This window comes from Hemibagrus wyckioides, linkage group LG07, assembly GCF_019097595.1.
Source record: "Hemibagrus wyckioides isolate EC202008001 linkage group LG07, SWU_Hwy_1.0, whole genome shotgun sequence".
Classification (NCBI taxonomy): Eukaryota; Metazoa; Chordata; class Actinopteri; order Siluriformes; family Bagridae; genus Hemibagrus; species Hemibagrus wyckioides.
Window position 1 is genome coordinate 16,348,029 of NC_080716.1, and position 14,200 is coordinate 16,362,228.

At 38.2% G+C, this 14,200-nt stretch overlaps 1 protein-coding gene across 6 annotated transcripts in view; it reads left to right on the plus strand.

The window, feature by feature from the left end:
* The window catches only part of phka1a (phosphorylase kinase, alpha 1a (muscle)), a 19,163-nt gene continuing 4,963 nt past the window's right edge, over positions 1 to 14,200 (plus strand). Inside the window, exons 1-31 of one of the 6 annotated variants that reach the window (XR_009204963.1) lie at positions 1 to 269; positions 373 to 523; positions 2,222 to 2,380; positions 3,053 to 3,100; positions 3,331 to 3,499; positions 3,781 to 3,863; positions 3,972 to 4,052; positions 4,694 to 4,792; positions 5,393 to 5,539; positions 5,617 to 5,670; positions 6,360 to 6,482; positions 7,402 to 7,497; positions 7,587 to 7,694; positions 7,780 to 7,858; positions 7,958 to 8,092; positions 8,182 to 8,291; positions 8,460 to 8,604; positions 9,221 to 9,299; positions 9,386 to 9,555; positions 10,144 to 10,314; positions 10,392 to 10,474; positions 10,545 to 10,690; positions 11,137 to 11,290; positions 11,431 to 11,510; positions 11,611 to 11,689; positions 11,798 to 11,927; positions 12,007 to 12,108; positions 12,500 to 12,606; positions 12,753 to 12,791; positions 13,127 to 13,168; positions 13,300 to 13,461. Coding sequence is in view for 5 of the 6 variants with exons in the window: in XM_058394585.1 (XP_058250568.1) it covers positions 446 to 523; positions 2,222 to 2,380; positions 3,053 to 3,100; positions 3,331 to 3,499; positions 3,781 to 3,863; positions 3,972 to 4,052; positions 4,694 to 4,792; positions 5,393 to 5,539; positions 5,617 to 5,670; positions 6,360 to 6,482; positions 7,402 to 7,497; positions 7,587 to 7,694; positions 7,780 to 7,858; positions 7,958 to 8,092; positions 8,182 to 8,291; positions 8,460 to 8,604; positions 9,221 to 9,299; positions 9,386 to 9,555; positions 10,144 to 10,314; positions 10,392 to 10,474; positions 10,545 to 10,690; positions 11,137 to 11,290; positions 11,431 to 11,510; positions 11,611 to 11,689; positions 11,798 to 11,927; positions 12,007 to 12,108; positions 12,500 to 12,606; positions 12,753 to 12,791; positions 13,127 to 13,168; positions 13,300 to 13,461 (3,258 nt within the window). In the remaining variant the exon portion in view is untranslated. The other 5 variants (XM_058394588.1, XM_058394585.1, XM_058394590.1 and 2 more) reach the window with 5 other exon arrangements.

A 14,200-nucleotide genomic window follows, 5' to 3' on the forward strand; every position in this document is an offset into this window, starting at 1 on the left:
CGTGTGAGTTAAACACCTCATGTGCTTCTCCCTTTCTCCTGCTTTCACGGCTTCAGGACTAGCTATCAAAATATAAGCCTGCTTATTTTATCTACATGTTCAATCCAGCTGAATAGATATAATATTTGGCATCATTTTACCCTTTAATTTCACTTTTCCGGACTTTATTTTTTTTTTTTTTACCACACCAAGTGTTTGTTTATTTCCTCTTAGTTACTTTGTAGCACAGGGCATGATGATCTCGCACAAAATACACCAGTGACTTGCAAGTAAGTGGTTGTAGTATATCTGACCGCTGTGTATTAGTGACCACACGACTCATAGGTGTCCAGTCTGTAGATTGAGGAGAAGTTATCTGTGCCTTCGTTGCAGGTTTGTAAAGTTTATAAGAATGTTGGAGCAACTCGGTGACTGAAGGAGCCAGGAAAAGTGAAGTGAAGTGAAAATGAGGAGTCGCAGTAACTCTGGAGTCAAACTCGACAACTATGCTCGGATCATTCAACAAACTATCCTCCGCCATCAAGTGAGTACATGTGGTGAAGCACACTGAATAAAGTCATGACTGTGTGTTATGTTGTGTGTTGAACCGTTTTATAGAGTGGACTGGTCATCCAGAATGCTTTGTACGACCATGTTGATTGGTGTAAACACACACACACGTTTAGCTGGATATTAGTCACCATATGAACTTCTGTTATTGTCTTACTGGTCATCAGTACCTTTGAGTTAATCAGCTGCTTCATAATCATAAACTTCGAAACGTGTTTAGTTTGTAAAATAGAAACTGTATTTGTTTTGCATTTTCAGTAACACTTCACCGGCTGAAGTATCAGTTACAGGACAGATTAACGATCCTTGCTGGCTGATATTATTTCATTGGTGCTACAAAAATGTATCTTCAGCTTGTACTTTCTGTTCTGTTCATATACTTCCCAGCATTGCAGTTCATACATATCGGCTTACAGACTTCCTGGAAAATGCACAGAAAGACTATATATACTGAATTAGCTGTATTTCTTTTTAGTTGATGCAGTTTTGAGCTTTGAAAAAATTCCTTTCACAACATACACTATATTGGCAAAATATAGTTTTGGGACACTCCTCCAAATCATTGATTTCAGGCGTCAGCTTGGCCCCTGAGTTCCAGTGAAAGGATTTTTTAATGCTTCAGCATACCAAGATATTTTAGACAATTTCATGCTTTGTGGGAACAGTTTGGGGATGACCCCTTCCTGTTTCAACATGACTGTACACCAGTGCACAAAGCAAGGTCCATAAAGACACGGATGTGAGAGTTTGTTGTGAAGGAACTTGACTGGCCTGCACAGAGTCCTGACCTCAACCCGATAGAACATCATGGGATGAATTAGAGCGGAGACTGAGAGCCAGACCTTCTCATCTAATATCAGTGCCTGACCTCACAAATGTGCTTCTAGTGGAATGGTCATAAATTCCCATAAACACACTCCTAAACCTTGTGGAAAGCCTTCTCAGAAGAGTTGAAGCTGTTATAGCTGCAAAGGGTGGGACAACTCCATATTACATTCATGAGCATGTAAAGGCAGACGTCCCAGTTTTGGCCTGGCTCACAGTCTCCGCTCTAATTCATCCCAGAGGTGTTCTATCGGGTTGCGGTCAGGACTTGGAACAGGAAGGGGTCATCCCCAGACTGTTCCCAGAAAGTTGGGAGCATGAAATTGTCCAAAATGTCTTGGTATGAAGCTGAAGCATTAAGAGTTCCTTTCACTGGAACTAAGGAGCCAAGCCCAACCCCTGAAAAACAACAACTGAATTATTCAATGATTTGGAGGAGTGTCCCAAAACTTTTGTCAGTGTAGTGTATGGATCCATGTTCTAGTTAGATGTCTCTGTAGCTTTATGCTTTTATGCCTTTCCATATTTAAATATTGTTATTTGGGATTTTACGCAAAGATACATTTTGCAATTGCACATTTAAAGTTATTTAAACCAAACATTCCATACAATAAAAGGATGAAAGGAAGAGAAATCCCAGTAGTAATAACAATACCAATTTCTAATGACCAAAGTGGAGCATATTAGAAAAAACAACAACCAACCAAAACCTAATCATCAAATTTCTGAAGAAAAGCAATACAAGGGGACCAGATAATTTCAAATATCAGAAGTTTTTTTAGTATAGTAGAGCTTTGTTAAATATGTAAATCTTTTTTTTTCTCTCATTCATGTGGATGATGTGTAGGATCCAGTGACTGGTCTTCTTCCTGCGAGTGAGGAACAACCAGATGCCTGGGTCCGGGATAACGTCTACAGCATCGTCTCTGTGTGGGCTCTAAGTTTAGCCTACAGGAAGAATGCAGACCGGGACGAGGACAAGGCCAAAGCTTACGAGCTGGAGCAGGTAGTGGATTTGACCCTCTAAAACGTATCTGCTTAGGGATTCTTATTAATGAAAAGTGTATATATTACATGGTATAAATTTCTGTGTTGGGCAGTTCAGTAATCCTTAAGGTAGTAAAATTCAGAATATTACTAAAGTTTCCAGAAAAACAGGACATTTTTCTTAAACGTCCATCATCAGCTGTGCAAGTAAAATGCTGTGGTTTGGAGGCTATAGTAGGTGATATTCAAAAATACATTAATATTCATTCAGATTGCTAAAGAGCAAATGCTCATTCAGCTACTAGCTACTGATTGTTATTGACTGCATGCAAATATTGACATGAGTGTATAGTGATGTGATTTATACCAAGATTAATATTATACCACCATGTTGCTGATTTAGGTGTGTAACTCTACTTACTGTGTAGAATCCCTTCTCAAGTACACCACTATGTCCATACTGTATACGCTTATGAGCTATGTACCTATGTACACAACTCACGTATTTATGTGTGTACACTTTCTATGTGTGGACTGGTTGAGCCTTTGCAGTCTCAAATAAAGATGAGATGAAAAGGTCAGAGTGTGTACTGTGCTTCTGCATGTGCATTTGTTCCCGTCTCTGACCTTGGTCTGTATTTTGCCTCCTCTTCTGCTTACACCCATGCTAACCTTCTTTTTCTCTCTGTAGAGTGTTGTGAAGCTTATGAGAGGCCTACTTCAGTGCATTATGCAACAGGTATTTCAGCACTGCCTCTGTTTGTTTACTTGAAACACAATGACATTAAAAACTATTTACATAACACCAAGCCCCAAAGTCCATGAAGAGCTTGGCAGTACCCAGAGTGACATTTAAGTGACATGTACACTTTAAGAATCCCCCAATAACATCTGTCCTCTGTTTAAAGAATACCCTGCACTTTGAAACCTAAAGGTTCTGTATGACTGACTTTTGCTTTCAATTCTCAGCTGGACAAAGTGGAGAAATTCAAGTACACTAAGAGTACCTTGGACTGTATCCATGCCAAGTACAACACACGCACTTGTGCCACAGTGGTGGGTGATACAGAGTGGGGGCACTTACAGATGGATGCCACCTCGCTCTTCCTGCTCTTTCTAGCACAGATGACTGCCTCGGGTATGCTGGGCTATTGCATTTATTTTTAAGCCAACAATTTTCCTGTTGATGATGGTACTTGTTGCTAACCTGATGATCTCCAGGTTAGATAGAACAGATTATAACTAATAATTTGCTTAATATTAATTGGGAGCAAATACCTTTGATTTGTTAAGCAATGTTCAAATTAGTAAAATATTAGAAATGTTAGTTTGTAGCTTGTGCTTGGATCTTGAATAAATCCTGTTCTGAGTGGTTTCATCAGCATCTAGATTATTTATTGTGGTTTGGTTCCCCTTTAGGTTTGCACATTGTGTACACGCAGGATGAAGTGGATGTGATCCAGAACCTGATGTTTTACATTGAAGCTGCATACAAAGTGGCGGTAAGTCTCACTAAATAATTATAAACACTCACTTTATATGTATGAGGGTGCTATTGATATTTAGCTGTAACTGGTCTTCTCTAAGCTTGATGTTCATTCTCTGGACAGGATTACGGAATGTGGGAGAGAGGAGACAAGACTAATCAGGGCATCCCTGAGCTTAATGCCAGCTCCATCGGCATGGCTAAAGTAAGAAGTTTCATGTATAAAGTTGGATAATTTTGTGTGTAACAGACTATACATGTGCTCAGAAATTTTTGTATGATGGTATAATATATATGTTTTTTAATTTATATATATATATTTTTTTATTTATTATTATTTTTTGCTTCACTTAATTAAAAGCAAAATAAAGGTCAGTACAAGTCCACGTACCACGTCTCATTTACACACCACACACTCTCATGCACATGTCCACTAATAAGCTTTCCATCACTGCCCCTGAGCAGCTGAGAATGCAGCTGAGGTTTCCCTAACAGAGGCCTTATGCATTTCTCCTATGCACATGCAGCCCTGTGACACTGTCACTGCTGTGTTTGACCTATTATAAATTCAGCATGGTACGTCTGCCAGACTCCTTTCACCCTTCTACACATGAAGAACAGCCAACTGCAGTTAACTGTGTCAGTTTCTCTAACTCTGTACAGTGAGACAATGGAAACATTATTCTCCTTTCATAGGAAAAAATGGCACACAGTCATTTCACACCAAAGTGAAATGGCTCTGATTTCAGTTCAGGGGTTAGGTATCTTAACATGCACTGAGTGGGTTTTAAACTTTGTATTTCCTTATTAACTGCGAGCCATGTTTAAATCTCCTTGTGACTGTAGGCAGCACTGGAGGCGCTGGATGAACTGAACTTATTTGGGGCTGAAGGAGGGCCCTGCTCTGTGGTCCATGCTCTGCCAGACGACATCCAGCACTGTCAGGTGAAGCCAGCACTGAATGCACACCTAAATCTTCATCAAAGCATTGCCTTATTGTTTACTGCTTTAATTCTTATTCTCATTAATTAATAAACAATTTTTCCTGTACTGAGGAGAGAAATTGAATTTATTTCTATAAAGAATAAAACCCTGCTAGAAGAACAAGCAAATTTCAGGCTTAAAATGATTTCAGAAATTGGCTTATTATTGATTATTTATTAATCATATGTTTCCTTGCTTCAACACACCTTAATCACAGCATATACTATGATAGATCTAGTAAAGATACATGAATACCTAATCTAAAAAATAAACAAAGCAGACCCTTTAACAGAAGTTGAATGAATCAGATGAAATTTATATGTTATGGAACTGAATTTAGTTTTTTCCAAATTACTTCTTTTTGTTTAAAAATTTTCTTGGTTTTGCTTGATAAATAGTTTTTTGCCTAATGACCTTGCTATAGACATGATTGCTGATTTTCTGCCTCGGTCATTTGAACTCAGTACTGTCTCATTTTCATATACACAATTTAAACTCTGACTAACCCGGATATGGTTTAAAAATACTGCAGTGAGAACAAATTATTTGTCATTTTTCCAGTCCATACTTAACTCCATGTTGCCCAGAGCGTCCACATCAAAAGAAGTAGATGCTGGTGTTCTTGCCATTATCTCTTATCCAGCCTTCGCTGTGGAGGACATGGAATTGGTCAACATCACCAAGGAAGAAATCATTTCCAAACTACAGGTTGGGTGTTTATTTAATTTAAGCACACGCATTTTCAATGCAGATCTCTTTCTAACTGTTCTCTTCATGTTCTGTAGGGGCGATACGGTTGCTGTCGATTTCTCAGAGATGGTCATAAAACACCTAAAGAGGTACGATATCTGGAATTACCCATCAAGTATACATGGATTTTATACATAATACATAGAAAGTATTGCTTAAATATGGAACTTAATATTATCTTTTTTGACAAACCTAAAAAATGCAGGTGTATTACCATCTGGAAAAAGGTACAGAGCTATCAAGTCACACACAAACAGACTAAAAAGAGCAGATTTTCTTTGAAAGATCTAGCTGCCATCATCCCCTCACAGTCCCCAGTGGATCTACCACCCCTCTACAATTGTTTAAGGACTAGGGACAGTTTACAACTAAACCTATCCTTTGCTGCTACTCCTTCCCTCTATAACTGTTATGACCTATCTTTTGCTGCGACACGAACTAACCTATCAAACCTGTCTTTTGGTGTGACACACGCTACAATGCATGTTGTCACTTTATACTATGTGCAATACATCTCAGGATACACTCCAATTTTTATACTGTGTGCAATCTTTTTCTTTCTTTTTTTTGTTAAACTTTATTTAAATTTCTTCATAGGTTTATGTTTAGATGACCTTGTTGCTGTCTGAGAGTTGACAACTACCTTTTTTTGTATTGTATAAAATGACACTAAAGTACCTTACCTTATCATACCTTATAAAATGGTTGTCCTTATTATTCTGTATCATCGTTTGTGCAGGCTTCATTGTTTTCTCATAGATTTTCTGTGTGTCCACAGGATCCCAATAGACTGTATTATGAATCTGCAGAGTTAAAATTGTTTGAGAACATTGAATGTGAGTGGCCTCTTTTCTGGACCTACCTCATCCTTGATGGCATCTTTCTAAACAGCGAAGAGCAGGTAAAAAAATTATGACCTAAAATATTTTCAGATGAAATAAGAAATTTATCAATGCTCGTATGTCATAGGATCTTAATTCAGTGATGAATCTGGTCTCATTGGGAGTTCCTGAGGTTTTTTGTAGGAATTTTACTCCCCATTTTTATCCCTTTTGTCATTTCCCACACATCAGTTTGGTCTCACTTATCATTCCAAAAGCTATTAACTTGGGACATTACCATTCTGTGGCATGTAAAGCCAGACAGTTTTATCTTTTTCAACTGCTGCTCCTACTTTGTCACAGGGAAGTGCAACACACCAAAAGGGTAGCAATATCTACCCTTTCCTCATACATGAGCCCAAAAACTCCCAACAACTGGCTGTAATAGACAGGGAGAAAGAGTATGGTTTGCTTTCTTTTCTGCCCACAGATGGCTGTGACAAGATTTGATCTTCAGATAATAGGACAACACTTCTTTTGCACTGCTTGTAAGGCCCATTCCTGAGGTTTATATTCTGCACTAGTCCCCTGATTATTCCTGAAACAGGTGTTAGGAGCTGAGCCAGAATGAGTATGTTTTATTATCTGAGGGTGTTTTTTTTCCTTTTTATATCAAAATTAAGATTAGTTTAGCATTGCTCGTCTGTTTCTGTGCAATATGTTCACATGGAATTCGATTAGGTTCTCCAGTTTCCTTCCACATCCTTAAAACATGCTAGTAAATGCATTGGCTACACTGAATTGCCCATAGGCATGAATGAGTGTGCATGGTGTTTCGTGATTCACTGGCATCCTACCCATTGCCTTGCACCCATTGTTTCCTGGATAGGCCCCAGATCTGGGATGACCCTGACTAGGACAAAGAGATGATTTGAAAATAATCTGAAGAAGTCAGGGAGACTTGTTAAATGACACTCTGTTTTGATTGGGTCTTATCAGGTGCAGGAGTACAGAGAGGCACTGGATGGCATATTAATCAAACAGAAAGATGGGATACGTCTGCTACCTGAACTCTACAGTGTTCCTCCTGATCGGGTAAGATTCAGTTTTTTGAAATGTTATAATGGCAGTAAAATATTTGTAGAAACTTGGTTAGATGTGAGAAGTAAACAATATTCTTCTAGGTCGATGAGGAGTATGTAAATCCTCACACTGTAGAGAGGATCCCTATGGGCAAGTGTCCTCTGAAGTGGGGCCAGTCACTGTACATTCTGGGAAATCTGCTAGCAGAGGTGAGGGCACACATCCACATCTTGGAGGGGGAAAACGGCCTTACTTTATGACTGGCAGTAATAAATTTCTGTTTTTGTATTTCAGGGCTTCCTGGCCCCTGGAGAAATAGACCCACTCAACCGCAGATTCTCCACCATCCCCAAGCCTGATGTGGTTGTCCAAGGCAAGTTTCATTTTTTGGCAAATTATCAACAAGAAAAGTTTCCTATATTGTAATCAGTTTCTTGTGATGTTCTAACCATTTGTTTTTGGCATTGTGTAGTGTGCATACTGGCTGAGAATGATGAGATTAAGGCATTGCTTCTGAAGAATGGGATAGAAGTAGACACAGTGGCAGATATTCACCCCATCCGAGTGCAACCTTCTCGAGTTCTTAGTCACATTTACGCCCGACTAGGTAGGAGCCATTTACTACTGATAAAACCTTTCCCACAGATAAGACCACTATAAATGATTCCTTTAGTTACATGATTTTTATTCTCATAGGACGTAACGAGAGGCTGGGGCTGACCGGCAGGCCATGTCGCCGGATTGGTGTGTTAGGGACCTCCAAGCTCTACATCATCCGTAACACTATCTTCACCTTTACACCACAGGTACTGAAACAGAGAACACATTTTAGTCCTATTATTTTGGAGGATATTGATATTGTTTGTCATTTTAAACTTAAAATAGTTTTGCTCAATTTTTTTTAAATTGGATTTTCTCTCATCGTTCATTTTTTGTGGCTTTGTGTTCTTTTTTTCTGCTCTTTATTCTGCTAGTTCATTGATCACCAGCAATTTTACCTGGCCCTTGATAACAGGATGATTGTGGAGATGCTGCGTACTGAACTATCCTACTTGTCCTCTCGCTGGAGGATGACCGGCCGGCCTACAGTCACCTTTCCTGTATCCCAGACCATGCTCAGTGAGTGAGATTGATGTCTGTAGGTTAACCTACACCACTGAATTTAAGGGTTTTAATCCATTTAAACATTTTAAAGAACATATTTAGGATTCAGTTCATAACAGTTTATTAATTGAACCAAGTGTTTTGATTAAGTAGAGAATTTCTATTGTCTAGTCCTATCTCCTATATACAGATTCTGAGGGCACAAAATATAACAGATGATGTGCAATATAGAAAATGACTTACTTACCTTCTCAACCTGTCTTTGCCTCCCCAATTAAACTTTCAATATGTATTACTGCTACTCTAAAAATTTTAGTAGTCAGGTATGCAGATCTTATATTCCATTTAAAATAAAAAGAGAGAAGGGAATATTTCTGAGATTTTCTGTTGCAGATATTTGTATTATATAAGCAAAGGTTCTAATCGATACTGAATAATAAAATGAAATATTTTTCACTAACGTATTTCATCTGTCTTTTTATTTTTATGAAAAATATTAAATGTATCATTTGACTAGCTTGGTTTTAGAGGCAAAAACCTCCAGTAGAGACATGTTTTCCCCAAAACTCATGATGATTTTAACCAGAGAAAATTATACTAGGTTTATGAAATTTTGTAAATTTCCTTTCAGCCGAGAACCACACAGACTTGGACCCTATAGTACTGGCCACTCTGAAGAAACTTCAGGATGGCTACTATGGAGGAGCAAGGTGAGAGCTAAGCTGTGAGACATGTAATTAACCTTTGCTTGATCATGTTTTGTGCAGATATTTAATGGCTTCTCTCTTTTTTTTAGGATACAGACGGGAAAGTTGTCTGAGTTTTTGACCACATCCTGTTTTGCTCATCTGAGCTTTCTGGACCGTGGTAAGCCACGCTCCAGCAGTCTGAGCTGGGGCGAGGATGACGATGATGAATACAGCTTCGATAATGAAGGCACTATGCATGGCCTCAACATAAGTGATGGTAAAGAGGAACAACCACAGGATACTGCACCATCAGTTTACTGTATATTCATTGTTTAAACATTTTCTCATACCATAAAATTAAATTATTTGTATGCTAATATAATTAAAAAATATTGAACCTGTGATTGATTTCTCAACCTTTGCAAGACAAGGTGAAGTGTAGAATGGTGCACGTGAATAGAGAATAATTGTCTGCATCAGAAAAGTTTTGCTTTTGTTATGTAGATGATTATCACATGCTCTTACAATTCCTTTTAATGGTTGCATCCAATAGTATCTGGTTTGTTTAATGCATCAAATAATGTATAGCTGGCATTTGCTAGGTAGAGAATGCATCCATCTGTATTGTTCTATAGTGATTTTGGAGTTTGGTTCAGTATATAGATTCATGCATGAGTAGGCAATAAGATCAGTTTGAAATTGGATTTTCTATTATTGAAGCTTATTTCTATCTAATTAATTATAAGTATAATTGTAATTGTAAGTATTTATTTCTCTTTATTTTTTTGTGCATATCTCTTATGCATGTTTATCCCGTTGTCCATCAAGCAAAACAGCAGGAACTTTGTATCTTTTCTCCTCTCAGATGGAGATGACCTTGCTCAGTATTTGGATCATCTTTTGGCCACAGCAGTGCCTCAGCGGGGGACAAGAGTGCAGGACAAGGCCAGCGGGCTCGGCCGCTTCAGGGCTGCAGCCAACCAAACAAGAGAGATAGTATCTTTAGTCAACAAGGCCAAAGATCTCCAGCTACACAGTGAGTTACGCTTATTGGTGCTGAAACAGTTTGCCCATTCATTTCATCCTTGTCATTTTTTAATTTTATTATTTCAGATGTGCAAATGTATCTACCCACCAAGCTCTTCCGATCCCCTCAACCCTCTCTTAATTTAAAAGACTCCTCTGGACCAAGCAAGGTATATGCACACTGATTCATACACATACACAAAGGAAGATTTTTCTCTAGCTAATTGTTTTCCGCTTCAGGGTCCAGAGATGTTTGTGTCGTCTGATTTAAACCTGCCCCGTGATGCTGATGGAGCTATAGATTACATGGCTCTGGCTCAGCTGTTTAAGGATACACCAGGTCTCCAAGACCAGGCAGACATCCTGTACATCCTCTTCAAGGACAAGTCAGCTTTCACCTTTTTAAATGAATATTTATTGAATTGTGTCTATTGTAATTTGTATAAATATGTTTTTCTTTTAATGAAGAGTTACATATTCTACATACATAGAATTACATATGTTACAGATGAATGAAATTCAGTTCAATTTGAATATTTATTTGTCACACATATAAACACAACTATACACAGTACAGCAGAAGTGAAATGCTTTTCGACTGCCTGTCATAAAAAGTAGTAGAAAAAATGTAATAAAAATAGTTACAATGGAAATAGAAATAGAATTATCTATATAAGCGAAAGGAAAAATATGCATACCGTTTAACAGATTGTAAAATCATTTTTGTTTCTTTTAACTTATGCTTCCCTGTGGGAACACAATAATGGAAATGCAGTATATAGCAATCTGTACTTCAGAGTCAGAATATTCGTGTGTGTGTGTTTTCTTTCAGGGGAATGGATTGGGACACACAGCTGCATGGTACAGGCACTACAGTGCAAAGGCTTCTGATGAATCTGTATGAAAAGGCAGGAGACCTGCGCTGCTGGGGCCTTATCCGTATGATCTCCGGCATGCTACGCAAAAAAGTGGAGGAGCTCGACTGGGTGAGTCGGCGTTAGTCTTTATAATTTAGCTTAGGGTTGAAGTTGATCATTGTTAGGCTGGTATACAGAATACACCACTGGCCACAGATATACAGGATATGGGTGATGAAGTGTGTGTGTGTGTGTCTGTCTGTCTGTAGGCCTGTTCTGATTTGCTGGCTCATCAGAAGCATTTAACGGTGGGTTTACCTCCTGAACCAAGGGAAAAGACCATCACGGCGTGAGTTAACTGTTTCAGTAAACACTGACATACTTAAAATCTTACCTAAAACCCTAATCTAATCTATATCTGGTCTGGTCATTTTATCCATTACATGCAGTCCAATGCCACCTGACCTGCTAGCTAAACTTATAGATGAGGCCAGTGAGAACAACATCACAATCTCGATCCTCACCCAGGTTAGGATACAGTCTTATCTCATAGAAGTCTATAATTTACATTTAAATAATACATTATACAATAAACACAGGAGATATAATTAAAAATGAAGTGTGTGTGTGTGATAGGAGATCATGGTGTACCTGGCGATGAACATCAGGACACAGCCGGGTCTGTTCAGTGAGATGTTTAGGCTGAGGATTGGCCTCATTATTCAGGTCATGGCTACTGAACTGGCGCAGTCTCTTAACTGTTCAGGTATTACAATCTTACAGTTACAAAAGAAATAGCATTTTATGGGATTTGTATTACTTTAATAAATTTGTCTGTGTTTCAGATGAAGAAGCCACAGAAAGTCTGATGAGTTTGAGTCCTTCTGAGCTGAAGAATCTTCTACATCACATCCTTAGTGGCAAAGAGTTTGGTGTGCAGAGGCATGGTCAGTTACTTTCCTGTTACAAAATGTATATTGCGAGGTTTGGTAATGAACTGTTTTTTAAAATTAATGTCTCAGTGCTTGCCTATGATCAGCGTTGTTTTTCCATTAGAGATTGTTTAGGTTTAGGGGTTTTTGAACATCTTGGGTCCTTTTTGTGTCCGTATGCATGTAGCTTAATTTAGGGCTGAGCAATATGACAGTAGAGTATCAATATTGTGTAGTAAACAGCTGATTTGTTGTTTTTTACTGTATGAATCCTTAATGTATGTAGTAAAAGTATTTGGATCACACTTGATCCAGGATTTTATATCAGCCTTTTAATTTTATTTTCAGCAGCATACTTCTGCTTTTAATTGTCCTTTTACTTACTTTCCTTATATTTTGTGTTCAGCAGATACAGGTGCGAGTCCTGCTATCTCTATCCATGAAGTTGGCCATGTAGGTGCCACAAAAAGTGAGCGTGCTGGCATCAGCAAACTGAAGTGTGACATGAAGCTGGTAAGTAACTACTCAGCAACAAGCAGCATAACTTTATTTTTTATGCACTGGCTCTGACAGTAGCACTGGTATAGGGAACTTTAACTTCTCACTTTAATTTCCTTTGTTGCGTGAGTGGTAAGAACAAGCTGTCTCTCCATTTGCAGCTGGAAGACAGGAGATTGTCTTGTTCGGCTCAGAGTAAGGTGAAAAAGTCAAACTTGCCGTGCTTTAGTCTGGCTTACTTTGGAGCAATCTCCAAATTTTCAGACCTGCTGTAATAATTAATGTTTGCAGAGATCAATGTACTAAACATAATTTGCTGACAAAATCACCATCGCTCTTCACAATGGATAATCCATTATACAAAGAAGCTACAGTGATCACAGTAATGGGTTTTGTAGACGGTGTAGATGCATGATGGTGTGACTATACTGACAATTCTGTCTGAAATTGTTCAGAACAGATTCCACCAGCAGAATTGTACTGGGAAACCTGATCCTTACACCATTTTCTGTTTCTGTTTTTTCTTTCTTTATAGACCTTTTCAGCATCCTTTGACATCGACCACACCGAGTCTGTCGTAAGTCTTAGTATGCATGTATTTATTTATTAATTTTCCCCCGGTTTTAATCTAATCTGCTTGGCTGAGGGCTTTAATTGTTTGTAGTTCAGAGTTATTATCATGTATTTGTTCTGTTATGTGGCTGCTAGAAGCACCGTCTAACTTCATGCGAGTCATTTGATGCCTCTGTGAGTGTTCCTGTTGCGCTGGATAGCCGTCAGGGCCAGTGGCTTCGAAGGAGGAGGCTGGATGGAGCCCTCAACAGAGTACCAGTGGGCTTTTATCAGAAAGTCTGGAAGATTCTGCAGAAGGTTAGCAGGTTTACAAAGACAAAGGCTTTTTTTCCCTTTTACATACAAGCATTTTAGCCAGTATGAATGAAATTGTTGCGATTCTAAAAGAACTGTTTATATGGATCTTAAACTGAGCCATCTCTGCTTATTGGCATATTGAAGTTATTGCCCAGAATTCAATTTTTCTTTTTTGTGCTTTTGAATGAATGAACTTTAAATTATTTCCATCTCAGCAGAACCGAATCTTGAAAGACTGGACAACATTCAGAAACCATAACACTCTGGTTATGTAACATGATCCATCAGTGTAATTTTTTTTAAACCGTGTATATACTTTCTGCATTCTTGTTGAATATCACATGCTAAGTAAACTTTTTTTTATATTGTGCTCATTTTTGAATCCCAAATCTGCCTCAGTATGTTAGCTTTCATTACTGTTCATGCAACTTATTTCAAACTGAATTGAATCTGTAAAATAAACTGGTTTTCGTAGAAGACCATTTTATTGCACAAGTAGTGCCTCATCATATATGTGCAGATTCCAGTAGTGAAAGTAATCAGACACAAAATGTTTATATGCTATTATTTTTCTATTTTATGGATTATTCAAAAGATTATCCTCTTAGTCATCTGGATCGAGATTTCAGTTTGATTGGCCTCAGTTGGTTTCGGTTAGATCCATTTACATGGCTGGATGTAAATGTAGATAATGGGCTCTTGAAATATTACTGGGTCTCTGGCTTTGTTATGCTGTTGC